Below are 20290 nucleotides of genomic sequence, written 5' to 3'. Positions count from 1 at the left end.
CAAACACTAGCAGATTATTATGGTATAAATACAGCACTACAACATACAACAGAAAGAGATCAACTTAGAATGTCACTTACCTGTTTTATAATGATTTGATCAGCTGTAGTTTGAAAAAAGTTTTTTCCTCTGAGGGCTTATTGTGCGATCTCTGACACCATCTTGTGGCAGAACGTCAACCATCTTTGCTCTGTTTAGTATGACAGGCTGATGAATGCAGACACACTGTATCTCCGAAATTATAAATATTTTAATTAGGCATCATCCTCATAAATAAACTGCATAGTTGCAATCTAAACAACTACATTCTCGCCTAAAAAGCCTCAAAAGTACATTATGTTGCCCAACAGCTACAATATTTGTCAAATTGTAGGGAGTTTATTGATCTGCTGTCACTCTATGTGGGCGGAGTAATACAGAGTAATATAGAAGGGTGAGGAGGCTGTATGAGTGCTGGTATTGCACTCATAGAGCCATTGTCATTGAGCAGACCAAAGACGGTTGATGTTGTCTATCCACAAGATGGCGACAGGACCACATAATAAGCCCCTAGATGATTAAAACTGTGTAATTCTTAACTACAGCTGATCAAATCATTATTAATCAGGTAAGTGATATTCTAAGTTGATCTCTCTCTTTTGTATGTTGTAGTACTGAATTCATACCATTTAGTTGTAGTGTATTGAGTGTGAGATGGGACTCGCATTTCAGGAATGTGTGTTATGTTGGCAGAAAGAAAGAAGAAATGCCCGCATGTGTTTAACGTTTTTCCTTATTGCAAACACAACAGCAATCTGGTAGTGAATTGCGCTGCTTTTTTGGGGTTAATTATTGTGACATCCCGATTGCAACAGAGAAATACTGTAGACTGTAATAGACTGTAATACTGACGGATGGCATTTCTTGTCAAGTTCAGCCTTATTATCTTACAATGTGAGTAAAATAATTTTGTCATCACTTCAGATATTAGGCTAGAGAATCGTTTAAACACTAGCTCTAAAGTGACGTTGGTGAAGTAGCAACGGTTTCTGCTGTTCTGACGGTCAGCTGCAGATGTGAATGAATGGCGGAAGAAAGTAGTTCCTCTTACAAAAAGGTTTTAAGACTCTCCGTGTTTGATTTTTTTTATATATACACAATTATGCCGTTGAACTGTTGTATAAACGCAATATTACACTCGTAGCAGTGCGAAATGGCTGTATATCAGCACTGGTAGGACACTGAGGCACCCATGGCAAGACATGCCTCCCACCAGTGCTGATATACAGCCATATCACAATGCTACTCATGTGATATTGCTCATAAATTATTATTAACAAAAATAACAATTATAAAAATAATAATAATAATAATAAACTCTAAAATTCAACCTAAGTGCTAAAGATCTCCCCTTTTTTGACTCATTTTGAATCTGTGAATTGTTAGAATCAGTTTAATTCACAATGAAAAAAACAATTGTATATGTAGTAAAGCAAAATAAAAAGTTTCCTGCAGTTTGCATTTGCATGGAAACAAAGAGGCAAAACTTACGGCAAAACTTTACTTGAGTAGCTTTAAAGAAAACGATCAAAAACCTCTCAAGAAACAGCGAAGAAAGAAATACCCTGAAGTCCCGGTGTGGGTTTATTTTTGTTCTGTTGATTCTCTCTCTGTCTCCATCTCTCTCTCTCTCTCTCTCTCTCTCCCCCCTCCCTCTCCCTGTTGTGCGGTTATTTTTCCCGTCTCTTAAATCTTTCAGTGCATTTATCTTTATTTAGATGTTCTCCTCCATCCATAAGTGCGTTTATCACACATGCTTCCTCGCGGATGAGGATCGCTTCCTCTGTGACTGTAAACTCAGTAACGTTCTGGCCATCAATCCACAAGTGCTGATTTCCAAACACAAATATTCTCTTAGAAATATCAGCAGCTCAAAAACATGAACACTCCATGTTTGCATTCACTTCATCAGAAATCTAGATATTGAGTAGTGAGCGTTGATAAAGAAATGACATCATCTGCAAGTATGAGTTTGAATCATTTTGAGTCATAAGATTTCATTTCTGTGTTTTTATGACTCTTTCATTTTGTATGAAGTGCAGCGACAGCATGAGTTGGATTGGTTGTAATGTAGTGCAGGTTGCCCCCTGCTGGACAGATAATGCTTGAGATTAAACGGCACAAATTCAGTTCACTTTCTACTGTAGTCATTATATTGGTTATGCAATTTATGGTCTCGCAGATGAGCATCTCATTACTGATTTCCATCCATCACAGAGTGTCAAAACGATTGTACAAGCATTGCGAGAGCTCATTAAGAGGAAACTCATGGTAATGATGGCAAATTCTGTCTAACTAAATGAGATTAAAACTATTATATACACTAGTATTCACTAATATTTGGAATAAGGTTGTTTCGTGTGTGTGTTTGTGGCATATCAGTGTCACGGATTGGTCAGGCTCTCACGATCCCCACTCACGAAGATCACCATCACCTGACTTCTAATGAGCACACAGCTGCATCACATTCACGAGCACCAGATAAAAGCACAGCACTCCAGTCGCTCATTGTCCGGGCTCGTCTCGACGAAAGCGGACAACTGAGCGACCACTCAGCGTAGTCATCCTCAGCTAAAACAAACGCTTTACTTACCTGTTCTCTTTGTATTCCTCCTAGTCTTCCTGGTCCACCCGAATCGTCCTGTCTTCCAGTCCTTCCAAGTCTGTGTCATCCTCTGTCAGCTGTATCTGGTGTGTGCTGTCCATCCTCGTGTATTCCTGTTACCCAGCCACGGAGGAAAAGACCCCAACATCATTCCTGATCCTCCTGGCTATCCTTCATGTGCTCCTTGTTGTCATTTAATAAACACCCTAACGTTTCCTTACCTCTGTCTCCTGTCCGCTTCATAACAGAAGCCCGGACCTTTAACGACGACAACATGAGCACCCCCGATCACTTTCAAGAGCTGGTGGACCAGTTGAAGCGGATTCTACAGCCACCAGCTCCACTTTCCAACGCACCACCAGCACCGAGCACTTCCGCCTCCACAGTTTCTTCTTCGGCCCTTCCTTCCAGTCCCATGGCCCGACCAGCGCCCTACTCAGGCGGAGCGGGGGAGTGCAATGGTTTTCTGTTACAATGTTCCCTCATATTCGAAATGCAACCTTCTCTATATCCCACAGATAAGTCAAAGATCGCCTACATCGTATCACTACTCTCTGGGCCTGCACTTAAATGGGCTGAGACGATCTGGAACCAAGCCGGGCCGGTCATGAATTCCATCACTACCTTCACGGAGTATTTCAAAGAGGTGTTTGGACGTTCTGATGGGGAAGTAGCCGCGGGAGAGCAGCTGTATCATCTAAAGCAAGGTACTCTATCTACACAGGAATATGCTCTCCGGTTTCGCACTCTAGCAGCTGCAAGTGGATGGAATGAGAGATCGTTGTTGACCACGTACCGGCTCGGCTTGGAACCCACTCTCCGAATCCAGCTGGCCACATTAGATGATACTATGGGTCTGGAGAGATTCATCCAACATTCTCTCCGATGTTCCGATCGTCTCCGTTCCTATCAACAGGACACCATCACCCCCTCGTCTGCACTCCTCCAATCGCCTGAGTCAACAGCCTCTCCAGAACCAGAACCCATGATAATAGAGTCTGGAAGACTGACATCAGCGGAACGACAGAGGAGGCTGACCCGGGGTCTGTGTCTATACTGCGGTGTCAGTGGACACACCCGTATGGAGTGTCCCCTTCGTCCCATTCGGACTTCAGTGAGTGTATTCAGTACGAATATTGAACAATGTAAACCACTTACTACCACCGTACAAATAACTACTGCCTCTATTTCTCTCCTTGTCACAGCCCTCATCGACTCCGGGTCAGCAGGGAACTTCATCTCCCAATCCCTCTGTCGTCAACTCCACCTACGTACTGAGGCGTCCTCGCATATATACCAGATACAACCGATAACCCAGTGCACTCGATCTTCGACCCGTATCCATCGACAATGCGAAGACATCCTTCTTCAAGTGGGGTTGTTACATCAAGAGAGGATTCAATTTCTGGTTCTGGAGGGTGCAAATATGGACATCATTCTAGGGCGCCCGTGGCGGGTGAAGCACGATCCCATCATCTCTTGGGGCACAGGAGAGATAAAGAAATGGGGATCTGGATGTACACCTACCTGTTTTCCAAATCTCCCTCTTCAAGGTCGGAACCCCATTTCTTTGTTTACAACATCGGTCGAGAGTCCTCCTGAGAAGCAGTCTATCCACATTCCTAAGGAGTACAGCTCCTTTCATGATGTCTTCTGCCCCAAGAGAGCTTCCCAGCTACCGCCGCATCGGCCATGGGACTGCGCGATCGACCTAGTTCCAGATGCCCAGTTGCCAAGAGGTAGGATCTACCCGCTCTCGCTTCCAGAGAATCAGGCAATGGAAGATTACATAAGGGAGGCTCTGAGTCAGGGGTACATACGTCACTCAAAATCACCAGCCGCCTCAAGCTTCTTCTTTGTGGCCAAGAAGGACGGAGGGCTGCGTCCATGCATCGACTACAGGGTCCTAAATAACGGTACAGTAAAATACCGATATCCCCTTCCTCTGGTACCAGCCGCTTTGGAACAGCTCCGAGAAGCTAAAGTCTTCACTAAATTGGACCTCCGCAGCGCGTATAATCTGATAAGAATACGTGAGGGGGACCAATGGAAGACAGCATTCGTGACCCCTACTGGCCACTATGAATATGAGGTCATGCCTTACGGTCTGGTCAACGCCCCCTCCGTATTCCAAAACTTCATTCATGAAGTCCTCCGGGAGTTTCTTCACCACTTTGTAATAGTGTACATAGATGACATCCTCATTTACTCCCGGAGTGAGGCCGAACATCGCCAACACGTTGCGGAGGTCCTACACACATTGAGAGAACATCACCTCTACCTCAAAGCGGAGAAATGCTCATTCCACCAGAAGTCGATTCATTTCTTGGGATACATCATTGACCAAACCGGTATACGTATGGATGGGAAGAAAATTGAGGCTGTTCTATCCTGGTCAGAACCCACTTCCATTAAGGAGCTCCAGAGGTTTCTTGGGTTTGCTAACTTTTATAGACGGTTTATCAAGGACTACAGCAGGATTACATCACCTCTCACTAATCTCCTCAAGGGTAAACCCAAAGGACTGGAGTGGACCAAAGAAGCAGCCGCAGCCTTCCGCCTTCTTAAGAAGGAGTTCACAAGGGCCCCACTCCTGACTCATCCTGACCCAAATCTTCCTTTCGTGGTGGAAGTGGACGCATCCACCACCGGCGTCGGGGCAGTATTATCCCAACATCATGATACACCGCCCCGACTGCATCCCTGTGCCTATTTCTCTCGGAAGTTGAGCCCGGCGGAGCAGAATTACAGCATAGGAGACAGGGAGCTTCTAGCAATCAAGCTAGCCTTGGAGGAGTGGCGTCACTGGTTGGAGGGAGCCAAACATCCGTTCCAGGTGATCACAGATCACAAAAACCTCCAATATATCAAAGAGGCCAAGAGACTATGTCCACGTCAAGCCAGATGGTCACTTTTCTTCTCACGTTTTGATTTCTCCATTTCCTATCGTCCAGGACCCAAGAATCTAAGAGCAGACGCTCTCTCTCGTTTACACGAGCATCACGATCATGAAGAACTCCCAACGAAGATTCTTCCCGAACACATCTCCATTTGTCCGATCACCTGGAACGCTCCTCCAGTCGTTGCCACTCCGGAAGCCCCTGCTCCGCCGGGATGCCCTCCTCATCGGCAGTTCATACCACCTGAACACCGGGTAGATCTGATCCACTCCTTACATACCTCGCTAGGCACTGGACATCCAGGGATCAACAATACTCTCTCGCTAGTATCCCAACGATTCTGGTGGCCAAACATGGCAAGGGATGTGAGGCAATATGTTCAGGGCTGTAAGGACTGTGCCCAATCCAAGAGCCCACGTCATCTACCCGCTGGAAAGCTCCATCCCTTGCCGATTCCGAACCGTCCCTGGTCACACCTAGGAGTGGACTTTATCACTGACCTCCCCTCGTCAGAAGGTAATACCTGTATTCTAGTCATCGTAGATAGATTCTCAAAGTTTGTCAAACTAATCCCTCTGAAAGGTCTTCCCACAGCCTTTGAAACAGCCGACAATATCTTTAATCAAGTCTTCAGGTCATTTGGTATTCCAGAAGATATTGTGTCGGACAGAGGTCCACAGTTCATCTCACGTCTATGGAAAGCCTTCTTCAAGCTCCTAGGTGTGGCCGTCAGCCTCTCTTCTGGATATCATCCCCAAACCAACGGGCAGACAGAGAGGAAGATTCAGGAGGTGGGACGGTTCCTGAGGACCTTCTGCAGTGGTCACCAGAGCTCCTGGAGCCAGTATTTGGGCTGGGCAGAATATGCCCAAAATTCACTGCGGCAACCCTCCACCGGACTCACGCCATTCCAGTGCGTCCTGGGCTTCCAACCACCGCTCTTTCCCTGGGATGGCGAACCATCTGATGTCCCCGCAGTGGATCACTGGTTCCGGGAGAGCGAGAGAGTCTGGGACGAGGCTCATCAACATCTGCAGAGGGCAGTCCGTCGAAGCAAGGTAACCGCCGATAGAAGAAGGTCTGAAGAACCCAGATACACACCCGGACAAAAGGTGTGGCTATCCACCCGGGACATACGCATGCGACTGCCCTCTCGCAAGTTAAGTCCCCGATTTGTTGGTCCCTTCACCATCGTGGAACAGGTTAACCCCGTCACCTACAAACTACAATTACCCTCTCACTACCGTATTCACCCTACATTCCACGTATCACTCCTGAAACCCTATCACGATCCTGTTCTTCCCTCCACAGAGCCTGACCACGAAGAGGAACCCCCTCCTCCACTGCTCCTAGAAGAAGGAGCCGTCTACGCAGTGAAGGAGATCTTGCGTTCCCGACGTCGTGGTGGCCAGTTGGAGTACCTGGTGGACTGGGAAGGGTACGGCCCCGAAGAAAGGACATGGGTTCCCAGAGCTGATATTCTCGATCCTAGTCTCATGGTGGAGTTTCATGAGAGCCACCCTGAGTTCCCAGCGCCTAGAGGCAGAGGGAGACCACCACGGCGTCGGAGGTGTCGGCCCTCAGGAGCGGGCCCTGGGGAGGGGGGTACTGTCACGGATTGGTCAGGCTCTCACGATCCCCACTCACGAAGATCACCATCACCTGACTTCTAATGAGCACACAGCTGCATCACATTCACGAGCACCAGATAAAAGCACAGCACTCCAGTCGCTCATTGTCCGGGCTCGTCTCGACGAAAGCGGACAACTGAGCGACCACTCAGCGTAGTCATCCTCAGCTAAAACAAACGCTTTACTTACCTGTTCTCTTTGTATTCCTCCTAGTCTTCCTGGTCCACCCGAATCGTCCTGTCTTCCAGTCCTTCCAAGTCTGTGTCATCCTCTGTCAGCTGTATCTGGTGTGTGCTGTCCATCCTCGTGTATTCCTGTTACCCAGCCACGGAGGAAAAGACCCCAACATCATTCCTGATCCTCCTGGCTATCCTTCATGTGCTCCTTGTTGTCATTTAATAAACACCCTAACGTTTCCTTACCTCTGTCTCCTGTCCGCTTCATAACAATCAGGATGCAAATCTGTATAACTACATGGCTATGACACATGTATTTCAAGAAGGTGGTAAATTTGAGGGCATTGCTGATGAACATGAGTTTATAAATCATACTGAAAGATTTTTTTTGTTCAGAAAGTAAAACTACACATTTTCTTGTGAGGGTTGGGTTTAGGGGTTGGGGTAGGGTGATACAAAAATGCTTGGTTCCACACAATCCATTTGTGTTGGGACAGCATGAAGAAACTAACTTAATTGATTAGGTCTATTTTAAGTAAGTGGATTGAACATAAAACAAGTTGTCCCAAAAAACCTCAAGAGTTGTGTTGTTTCAGCGTGATTTAAGTAAGTTATTTGAACAAACTGCAAACATCATTTTTGAGTGCACTTTTTACAGTATAAAAACAATGGAAACCCATGTAATGTCCCTACAATTCACAAAAACAAACCTGTGTGTGTGCTGGTTTTAGGGGGTTACCAGGACAGTCTTTTGTATAATGATATGGAATTGCATTATACCGATGGAGAGTCCTCATAAACCACAAATACCTGTGTGTGTTTGTGCGTGCGTGCGTGTGCTGGTTTTGGTTTTTGACGAGGACCGTCTGTCGTATAATGATATGGATATGACATTATGGCTATGGAGTTCTCATAAACCACCAATACCAGCATGTGTGTGGGTTTCTAAATTTCATTTACCATTATAAAAATTATACATATTTTAGATAAATTTTTATTTATTTTATTTTCAATTTTCATTTAAGTTCTTATAACATACCTGACAACATGTGTCTCTGAAAATCTGAAAGAGCGGGGCGGTGGGGTGGTGTTCGGAGGTGAGGTGTTTGTATAAAACTGTTGAGAAACGGGTTAATAACTATTCTGTGGTGTTAGTAACTGTACTATGGAGTGGGTTTCAGGCGGCCACTGTAATCGGATACTACACCAAAGTTAGCGACCTGGGAGTTTTACAGACTGTACCACAAATTTGAGGACCAGGTGGGGGATGGGGTGAAATTACGAGCGTATTCTAAACGAAATAACAAAACGGGAGGGTGGTGGGAGATGGGTCTTAAATACTGGAGACTCCCAGGAAAAACGGGAGTGTTTGCAGGTACGTCTTATAGCTGAATTCATTGTGTTCTGTGCTTCTTGTCATTTGTGTTAGTTTTGTTTATTTTTAGAAGATAAAAGTTGCACTTTTTTTATTCCAGCTTATGTTTGTTGGTACGTGATGTTTTTTGATGATTCTTTAGTCTTGACAATATGTTTATAATTTCGTTAGACGCTTTTTACTGATAATGTTGTCTCTAAAAACACATTCTGACTTTTGCATGACAAATATAAACTATATGGATGGACTACAGTATCTATGCCAAAATGTTGACATTTTCACTTTAAAAACCTCTTTGGTTTCCTGGCATCGGGCATCTTCTGAGTAACTCTTGCAGTTAATCCTGTCATATTCTCAGCCATCATTCATCATTATGACTCCTGCTAAGCTTTTTCTTGTCAGGCTGTAAGTCTTACCACAGACATTCTGTAGTGTAGATCCTTATGTATCAGCACTGAAGGTTAAAGCACGCTGATGCTGCCAAATGCAGCAATGTGAAGGCTAGCAAGGTGTCTGCTACTTAGCATTACGCTAACATGATTCACAGTGTTCTCCAAACCTCTGACAAAAGGTGTTTATTTAATCATGTATACAAATAAATGTAACACATATAATGTGAATTGTACTGTTGGGGCTGTTGAATACATAAATCTGATTGGCTGATGAACATCATGCAAGTATTTTCAGTTAAACGCACAGCTAAAGTAGTTCCCGGCAGGTCTTGACCGCATATCACTACACTGAATGATTTCACAGCCTACAACAGTAAGTTAAGGTTGCATCCCAAATCGCGTACTTGCGCACTACTCTATGCCCTTTTTTAGAATAAATAGTGTAAGGAAAAAAAAAGAGTTTTTTTTTTTTTTTTTTTAAACATTTTAAAAACCCGTACGATGATGGGCTTTTTTTCATTCAATAAAAAGAAGTGTGTAATGTTACACACTTCATGCCCTCAACGCTCACAGTTTGGTCATTTATTTCACTAATTTGGCAACCGTTGACTGGGAAATGGTCAAAAAACACTGCTGTTTAATTTGGGAGAACACTAAACACATTCACTACACTGTTTAGTGTATAATTAAGTGCATTGTGAGTGATTTGGGACAGAACTATTATTCATATCAAAACAAGCTTTGGATGAGATGCTTAAGAAACTAGTCCTACACACAGGAGCAGTTTGAGGACAAAAACCTGACAAATGTCTTGAAATACAACATATGTGTCTTTAGATGTGGGGATGATTTACTACCTGAGAAAAGTCTTGTCGCTTATCCAAGTTTTAGGGAACAACAAATAATATCTTGATTTCTAGTTGATCATTTGGTATCAGAAGTGGCTTATATGAAAGGCAAAGGCCTCTAGATTACGCTTATTTTACCAAAATAAAATATGATCATGCCTTGATTTTTAATTATTTAATTAGGACAGTAAGGTCTGACTTTGCTTAGACAAAAGTCTTGTCACTTAACAGAAGTAATGTACAGTATAGAATATAAAGTCATGCTGCAGTGGAAAAAGAATTAATATTGTGTATGACTCCCATGAGCTTGGAGGACTGCATCCATACATCTCTGCAATGCCTCAAATAACTTACTAATAAAGTCATCTGAAATGGAAAAGAAAGCGTTCTTGCAGGACTCCCAGAGTATATCAAGATTCTTTGGATTCATCTTTAATGCTTCCTCCTTCATCTTACCCCTGGCATGCTCAATAATGTTCATGTCTGGTGATTGGGCTGGCCGATCCTGGAGCACCTTGACCTTCTTTGCCTTCAGGAACTTTGTTGTGGAGGCTGAAGTATGAGAAGGAGCGCTATCCTGCTGAAATTGCCAACAAAATATAAACCATAGTCAGTGCAAATCTCTCATATGTGTCTTCACCAGCGCATGTAACCTCTTGTTAGAGGCTAATTCCGTCATTCCAAGTTTATAATAGTGCAAAAGGTGATGATAAACATGGCAGTTTGTTCATGGTTTAGGTTGGTTGAATCATTTGCTCCTTTGTTTTTCCGGCTTCTCCTTTGTATTTTTTGCCCTTTACTCTTGCGTTTGTCCATTTCTGAAAAGATCGGGTGTGAGAATCACTTCAATAATCACATGCTGATTATTATCAAGAAGTTGCTACTTCAAATATAGACGTTCGCGTGAGTGATCGCAAGCTCCCTGGAGAAAGTGAAAACGCTCGCACTTTTAGACAGCCTCGTAAAACAAAAACAGTATACAGCATATTTTGTTCTTCTTGGCTTTGTGGCTGTTCATCAAGACAACGACAAGGTTTGTTTGAGCTCAGGTCAACATGGTTCGTTATTATATGTATATATTATTTAGGTGTAATGACTTTGCTGTGTATTTAAAAATGGCGGTTTCTTTGTTTTCATTCTCTGCTTGTGGATGCGTAAGTGACGTATCTCTGTAAACCCATAGCGTTCAGCTGCGCCTCTATCTCCAACTTTTGGTACCTATTTGCTGTGCTAGGTACCCTTTGCAAAGGGTATCCAAAAATTGGTACGGTACGGTTCGCTTTTAGGTACCTTTTAACAGTGGAAACGGCCATAAAAGTGTCCCAAACCGATCCGTACCATACCACTCAGTGGAAACAGGCCATAATATTGACCTTAAATGGTTTTAAAAAAAATTCAAACTGGTTTTATTCTAGCTGAAAAAAATATTATAGGAAATACTGTGTAAATTTCTTGCTCTGTTAAACATACTTTGGGAAATATTTGAAAACAACAAAAATTAACAGGATGGCTAATAATTTTAACTTTAACTGTATACGTTATATTGCTTTACACCCAAATCACTTTCCAATCACATGACCCTGTTGAACAGGATGATATGGCTGTTGAATTACTCCTTACATATTTCTCTCCATTTACCAGGCACAGAAAGAGAAGTGACCCTCCAACCCGCAGACCTCCGGCTCGCCCAACTGACGCCCACTGCCTCGTCCACCCGTCCCACCACAGCAGCCATACCAACCCAGATCTGGGCTCTCCAGTGATGGGCCACTACAGCCCGCGGGACCTTCTGAGGGGCCGAGCACACATGCCTATGGACAGTCCAGAGAGACGCCGGCGGACAGGCCACGGCAGCCTGACTAACATCAGCCGCCACGAGTCCATGAAGAAGATGGAGAGTCCACCAATCCGCAGGTCCACCTCTTCAGGCCAGTACAGCAGCTTCAGCGAGTCGCATGTCAAGAGTCTGGACCCCGAGAGCATCGCACAGGTCAGCGGGAGGCGAGCGACGACGCCACTCACACCATGCGCTGCAGGCCCTGCCCTGTAACATAGTCAGTTACTGCCTCCTGGTACTAATGACTAATGACATCTGCAACACACACACATTCACACACTGGGCCTCATTAATGAAGCACAGGCAGAGACTACTTGGTTAATTAGTCAACATTTAATTTACAGGGGATTTTCATAAATTACATTTAATCACTTTTGATTACACTTTTTGAGTTATGGAGAGGCAGCACGTTGGCTCAGTGGTTAGCACTGTCACCTCACAGCAAGAAGGTCGCTGATTTGAGTCCCGGCTGAGCCCGGTGTCATTTCTATGTGGAGTTTGCATGTTCTTCCTGTGCTGGCGTGGGTTTCCTGCGGGTGCTCCGGTTTCCCCCACAGTCTAAAAACATGCGTTATAAGTAAATTGAATGAAGTACTGTAAATTGGCCGTAGTCAGGGCTTGACATTAACATCCGCCAACCCACCAAATGCGGAAAGATTTCAGCTGTGGCAGGTTAGACAGACACTCCCACTAACCACTTTGGCTGGTTGAAAATAATTTACAAATTGTAGTTTTCTTAAAAGCAGGGTTCGACAAAAAGGATGGCCAAATATTTGTGCAATGTGATCTTAGAATCGAAAAGCAGCACAAGCAAAAGAAAGCAGGTAAATACCGAATGAGAGGATGACGCATTACAGGTAATGTAATGCGTGCGACTGTTAAAAAGCTTGCGTGTTTCCCAGTACTGGGTTGTGGCTGGAAGGGCATTTGCCAGAATAGTTGGCGGTTCATTACACTGTGACGAACTCTGATAAGGGACTAAGGAAAATTAATGAATGAGTTATAGAAATGTCTATGACTTTATAGTATTTATTTGATTTTTGTTTAATTTTTCATTTATTTATTATTTTATTTGAAAGTTTTTAGGAACATTTTGCTCATTTTTAAATTATTGGTTTTAAGAAGAAATAAATAACAACAGGATGTTCAATTTTTATTTCATGTTAAGTTCATGTTTTTAGTTAAAAAAACATTAGTGTTTAGTTAACATACCTTATTTTAACATTTTGTTGTTATTATTATTATTATTATTATTATTATTATTATTATTATTATTATTATTATTATTATTATTATTATTATTATTATGGTTGATTAAACAATATCATTCTCTTAAAATTAGACCTGTTTTTAAGTAATTATTTTAAGATAAAAAGAATCTTGAATAATTCTTGAAGAAAAAGTTAGCTGCCCCTTTTTAAAGTCAACAAAAAGCAAACCTGGATATTGTATTAAGTGTTTTATAAGTCTTGCAGTGAAAATAGGTTTACAAACAAATTTAGTCTGCTTGTGCTTCATGAATATGGCATATTTAATTCATATTAATTTACAATATTAATCATTTCAAATGTAAAAAAGGCAAAATAATTCTGAAACAAATATGACCCCTTCTAGCCTCACAACATTTACAGTTTCTCTAATACTCATTGTTTAACTCATCTTTAATACTAACAACCTGATCGTTTCATATTGAAAGTACTGTACATTTAATTCAGCTTTCCTAGCATTGTATTGTCTGCTTGTATTGCCATGTTGCATGATTACTGTTATAAAAAATTTGAGTTCGACTTTATTTTAGGTGTCCTTGATATAGTCCAACTATTTATTTAAATACTGAGTAATATGCATTTACGCAGTTTTGACCACCATGTATACCTAGCATGTGCTGTTTTGAATGCTGATTTTCAAAACAACTGATTTAATTGTTTATAATTTTTCTTAACGATTCTCTCTTTTGAATCGTTCAAAACAGCACATGCTAGGGACACTTAGTGGTCAAAACCTTGTAAATGCAACGAAAACATGCATTAGAATTGACTTTTTCAAACATACTGCGAATACTTTAAATTGAAAGTAGAAGCTATAAATGAACTTAGCTCACCATCTAATATCTTTAAAAAAATCCTAGACTAAAAAAACAGAAAAACACATGACACATAAACACATAGCAGAAAAAAACATGAATTAGAATCGACATTTTCAAACATTTTACTAAGTTTAAATGGGAAGTAGAACCTTTAAATTAACTTAGCTCATCATCTAAATTTATTTTACAAATGTCTACAAACTTGTAAAACTGATCTGATCTTGAAAAAAACTGTTCAGTAATTTACCACTTGGGGGCGATCTGAATGAACCTGCAATATTAATGTCTATTTTATGGGATTACAGGTATTAGTATGGGAGCACTTCCTCTACTGAATAAAAAAATTAAATAAAATAAAAAGAAAATTATAAAGTTATAAAGTCAGAATTCTGAGTTATAAAGTCAGAATTCTGAGTTATTAAGTCAGAATTCCGATTTATTAAATCAGAATTCTGCATTATTAAGCCATAGTTCTGAGTTATAGTCGCAATTCTGAGTTATAAAGTCAGAATTCTGAGTTAATTCAGAATTGCGATTTATTAAGTCAGAATTCTGAGTTATAAAGTCGCAATTCTGAAATATAAAGTCTGAGTTAAGTCAGAATTGCGAGTTATTAAGTCAGAATTGCAAGTTATTAAGTCAGAATTGCAAGTTATTAAGTCAGAATTGCGAGTTAAGTCAACTTTAAAACTCACAATTCTGACTTTATAATTTTTTTAATTAATTTTTTTTTTTTATCATTTAGTGGCGGAAACGAGCTTCCATATATTACAGCTCTCAAGTGGATAACCATTAAATTTTCTAAATGTTTGGAAACACTTATGACATAACGAATTCCCATTTGAAAACACAAGACCTTGTCAATTTGATACGTGCTCTAAAACCACTGATTCGAAACAAAAGGATTCTTCACTCTAACATCCATTCTCTGTGTTGCAGGACATAGAGGAGACGATGAACACTGCTCTGAATGAGCTGAAGGAGCTGGAGCGCCAGAGCTCCGCCAAACACGCTCCAGACGTGGTGCTGGACACCCTGGAGCAGATGAAGAACGCTCCCACCCCGGCCAGCTCCACCGAGTCCCTCAGCCAGCTCCATGGCCTCCTGCTGCGGCCTGCCGGCACCGAGCTGTCCATGCGCCGCAGCACCAGCTCCTCCAGCGACACCATGAGCACCTTCAAGCCTGCGGTGGCGCCTCGTATGGGGGTACAGCTCAAACCGCCCACCCTGCGGCCCAAACCCATGGTGCCGGTGCCCAAAACTGGAGCGGCGCAGCATCCGGCGGCTCCTCCACAGGATCCATTGGACAAATCCTGCACCATGTGAGGATTTTTCAGGGACGGAGAGGAGAAATCGTGAGATTTGGACCACTGCAGTCAGAGCCAGAGTCATTTCTTCATTCTGCAACATTTCATTCGCTTTGGAAAGTAGACTAAAGCAAATATAGGTATTTAAAGTACTGTGGTTCAGTCATTTTTGGGGATAGTTCACTCAAAAATGAAGATCTACTCACCTTTTATTTACTCCGCTGAACACAAAAGAAGATATTTTGAAGAATGCCCATGGAATTCCATAAGAATACTGTATAAGTCAATAGGGATTGACAGTTGTTTGGCTACTTAAAGCAGTAGTTAACCCAAAAATGAAAAATTCTGTCATCATTTACTCATTCTTCACTTATTACAAACCTGTCTGACCTTCTTCTGTTCAACAAAAAAGAAGAAATGTACCTCCAGGAGTCATTGACTTCCATACAGTTATGTTTATTACTATTATTTTTTTTTTTTTTTTACTATGGAAGTCAATGGTTACCTGATTTTAGCTTTCATCAAAATATCTTCTTTTCTGTTCAACAGAAAAAAAAACCCCATAAAGTATTGTAATCACTTGAAGGAGAGTAAATAGTGAGAATTTTCTTTATTTTTGGAAACTATTCCTTTAAGTTCTTTAAAATATCTGTGCTCAGCAGAAGAAACAAACTCATACAAGCTTAAAACAAGTGGAGGTTGAGTAAACGATTTTCATTTTTGGGTGAACCGTTCCTTTAATGAGGTAGTATTGAATGTAGTGTGTGTAATATTCCAACACTATTATAGGGATTATTAATAAACGTAGAATTACGTCAGCCACTAAGCATGATTCAGAGGAAGAGCAGAGTTAGTTAAACTGATGTTTACTATCTCAGAGAGTTCGAATTTCTTGATTTCTGTGCGTAAGTGGATATTTTAGAGACACCTGCAACTTAATGAAGCAATGTATGTGTATCCAAAAACTTTTGCATGCTTATGCGACACTTTAATACCCTATGTCAATAGATTAAGGAGTTCTGACAATGATTTTAAAGAAAGCAACAAATTCACTACAGCTTCCTTTGTTGTTAGCAGGATTGTTCACCCAGAGATTAAATTTCGGTCATTATTTACTCAAGAGGTTTAAAACCAGTTTGGGTTTCCTGCTTGAAATTAAGATATTTTGAAGTATGTTGGAAACCAGTATATTGTAAAAAGAAAATCTGTAATTTTATGGTTTAATAACGTTATTTAATGTAAAATAACAGCTGTTAAATTACAGAAATTTACCATAAAATAACGGACATTAAGTTACAGAAATTTCCTTCAATTTAATTTCCTGGTAAATTTCTATAATTCAACCTCTGTTATTTTGCCGTAAATTTCTGTAATTTAACACCCGTTATTTTACGCTTTTTCTTTCGGCACCCCAGCTGCCGGAAATAAAGCATAAAATTACAGATTTTTTTTTTTTTTAAGTGTAGCTATGGAAGTCAATGGCTACTGGTTTCCGGGATATTTCATAATCTATTATTTTGTGTGAAGAAAGAAACTCAAACAGGCTTTGAACGTCTTAAGTAAATGATGAGAGAATTTTCATTTCTGTCTGATCTATCCCTTTCAAGGTGACTTTTTGTATATCAGTAGTTTACATCCACTAGAAACACTGCTAAATGTGAATACTAATAACTACGGAAACTAAGCAGGGTCTTTGGTTCCTCTGTTTACAGCATTAGGATTGTGGAAAATGTGTCTTTACATCTCAGAGTGTTTAATTCGTCAGGGCTTTTTGAAGTGAGGATGTGTGGAATGCTAAGGTTTGGAAGCACACTGCCATATAAGGGCATGTGATGTCACATCTTCTGCCCTTCCTGATTGGCTGTTGATGTTAAGTTGTATCAGCGAGGCTTTTAGTTTGAATATTATATTTTTGATAGTAATATTTGAATAAACGCCCAGGGAGTTTGCGTAAAAAACCACATCTGCTTAATTTTGAAGAACGTTTTTTTTTTTTTTTTAATTTACGTATTTCAAGTACTTGTTTTTCTTATTTAGAATGAAAGAACTATATATATTGTGTATATAAATGTACACTTTTTAAATTTCATTTCTCTTTTTATGTACTTTCTTGTCAGTTTGGAACATCCACTCACTATAAACGATATTTTTTTAGTATCTATCTGCTTAATTAGATGTAATGTGTGAATAGTAAAGTCTAGCTGCCAAAAAAAAGAGAAAAAGTCAAGTTCTTCAAGTGCTGCTTAGAGTTTGATGCGGATAGGCTTTGAGGATCTTTTCCTTGTCTGCTTAGCTGTCTAAAACGCTCGGCTCAGTTCTGTCCTATAAGCATGAACGATAATCCTTTTAGTTGTCATATGCAAGTACTTTTCTAGAAACTTTCAAGGCAATATTTCTTGTTGTTTCTCCAAACAAGGGAATGATGCCAATAGCCATGGACTCAGAGACTGTTACTGCAGTGCTTTCATGAAAGAGTGCTGTTTCATTGAACCCTTTGTAATAATGTCACAAACAGCACCACGCTCAAATTAAAGGGATAGTTAATACAAAAATGAACATTTTCTGTTAGTTTCTCATCTTTAGGCCTTTAAGATGTAGGTGACTCTCTTTAATAGACAATTTTGAGAGGTGTAAATAATAACAACGGTCCTAACGTAATTCCTTTTTTACATTTTAATTTCCAAAGCTGCAAGTTCTGCATATTGATAAATAATGTTATTATAGCTATTTTAATTTTAAGTTATGATTGAATTGCATCTTGATGTAGTTATGAAATTGTTTGACAACAAGCAGGAAATGTTCATAGGCCAATGACATGACCATATTGAAATGGTCGACATTTAAATGAGATTTTTAGCTGTAAATGTGGTCTTTAGTCATTCATAAAATGGAAGTCAATCACCCATTGACTTCCTCTTTATGAATGACTAAGACTAACCTGCCACTTTTAAGGTCAATAAAACATAAACAGGCAAAACTACATTTATAGACATAACTCATAATGATACATTGAGAAGCAAAATGATGTTCAAGAAATTATTATTATCCACATTCTTATTAATTCACATCTTCAGGTTCGGCCAGCTGCTTGTGAAACCATGTCTTAATATGCGGCATCCCACAGGGGTCAGTATTAGGACCATTTTTATTTTTCTCTATACAAACTGTAACTCCTAACCACGATTTTGGAGGACCACCAACACTGCATGTTTTGGATATCTCCTTTGTCTGTCACACCCATTACAGGTCTTTAAGTCTCTGCTAATGAGCTGATGATCTAAATCAGCTGTGTTTGGTTAAGGAGACATGGACAATGTGCAGAGCTGGTGGTTCTCCAGGAACATGGTTGAGAAACACTGCTCTAACTTATACAGAAGTCTTGCCATTGTTATGAGGGTGGATTTTAGTTTTAATTTCCATTGAGTTTAGACATTTTCTTTCACAAATAAATGAAAAATCCAACCCCTCCCCGTTATATATACTACCTCACAAAAGTCTTGTTGCCTATCCAAGTTTTAGGAACAACACATAATAACTTGACTTCTAGTTGATCATCATCAGAAGTGGCTTATATGAAAGGCAAAGGCCTCATATTCATCTTCAATGCCTCCTCTATCTTACTCCAAACATGCTCAATAATGTTCATCTCTGGTGGCCACAAATGTCTTGATACCTCAGGCTGTTGATGTTGCCATCCACTCTGCAGATTTCTTGCACGCCCAATACAGAATGTAACCCCAAACCATGATATTTTTTTTTCTTCACCCAACTTGACTGATTTCTGTAAGAATCTTGGGTCCATGCTAGCTCCAATAGGTCTTCTGCAGTATGTGTGATGATTGGGATGCAGTTCAACAGATGATTCATCTGAAAAATCTACCTTCTGTCACTTTTCCAATTGATCAACAGCTAGAAGTCAAGTTATTATTTGTTGCTCTTACACCTATTATCAACGACAAGACTTTTGTAAGGGAGTGTACCGTGTATATAAAACAATCAAGCACCTTGGTTTTATTCACCTACTTATTAGAAGGCCTGAGGGTGAAAAATTAAAAGCTGTGTCTCATTTTTAGGAGAACTGTTCCTCTAAGTTAGTCAGCCACTCAAGGTATCCAAAGACAAAGAATTACATATATAGCGTCCATCACTACAATGTGTTTTCACTCCAACATAAAAGATCTGGGATTTCGCATCGTCAACTTTCACATTATAATGACAATAACTTACTGTGTCTGCGTGTATGTATGTGTGTACTGTATTCACTAATAATTACACAACAGTTTACTCATATTTAGGTAGAATATGCTAAATGTGTGGATAATGACAAAATTGTCCACCTCTGAACCAAAATGTACCTAACCTTACGAGAAATATAAGCAATGCCTGTTTTTAAGCAACGTTATAAATAACATACAATACGAAAGCCTTTTGATTACCAATTTATATTACAAGCAAGTGTTTTATTTTCTTTCTTTTTTTTTTTTTTAAGAATGTACTTTACATTGATGTTTGAGATGGTCTGTCTCTCAGCTAAAGCCTTGAGAAATGTTCTCCCCGCTGAACTACACACCGTAGCAGAATCTCTGTTCTTATTTGCTGTTTAATCAGTGTGTCCATGCACATCTCTGTACTATGTACTTGTGAAAGTGCCTTTAAAAAATGTTTTAGAGGAACTTCATACAAACGTCCTCTGTGCCGTGGCATTCTTACTTCAGATTCAGCATAGAGAGTGGCTAGGGGTTATGGTAAATAAATTATTACTAACGTTGTTCTGTTTATTGAGTTGTAAGAATGATCAAATAATAAAAATACTGCTCATCCATTGTGACATTGCACTTTTATGTAAGACTGTATATTTGGCATGTAACATCCTAACAAGTTGTAGAGCTCTTGGAGGACTGCGCCGTCTTTCTAATAAAGGACATAGTTTGGTCAGTTCAAGAAGGCTTGTATTTCCTGCTCATCTTCAGACTGTGCTGCTTTTTTTAATGATGGTAAGATTGGATTTGAAGTTAAAAATGCACAAATGATGCTTTACCTGGAACTGCATCTGTACAAGCAAAGCGTTTATTGTTTTTTCAACGTAAGAATCAA

General features: G+C 40.4%; 1 protein-coding gene across 2 annotated transcripts in view; it reads left to right on the top strand.

Moving 5' to 3' along the window:
- The window catches only part of srgap1a (SLIT-ROBO Rho GTPase activating protein 1a), a 203473-nt gene extending 183452 nt beyond the window's left edge, over window positions 1-20021 (top strand). For both annotated transcript variants that reach the window (XM_056479034.1, XM_056479033.1), the window contains exons 21-22: window positions 11608-11956; window positions 14829-20021. In XM_056479034.1, the coding sequence (XP_056335009.1) occupies window positions 11608-11956; window positions 14829-15215 (736 nt within the window). In that variant the 3' untranslated portion in view covers window positions 15216-20021. The remainder of the gene's footprint in view (window positions 1-11607; window positions 11957-14828) is intronic.
- Window positions 20022-20290: the final 269 nt, after the last annotated feature.

Source organism: Danio aesculapii, chromosome 18, assembly GCF_903798145.1.
Source record: "Danio aesculapii chromosome 18, fDanAes4.1, whole genome shotgun sequence".
Classification (NCBI taxonomy): Eukaryota; Metazoa; Chordata; class Actinopteri; order Cypriniformes; family Danionidae; genus Danio; species Danio aesculapii.
Note: the sequence above shows the minus strand (reverse complement) of the source record. Positions and strands in the feature narration are given on the sequence as shown.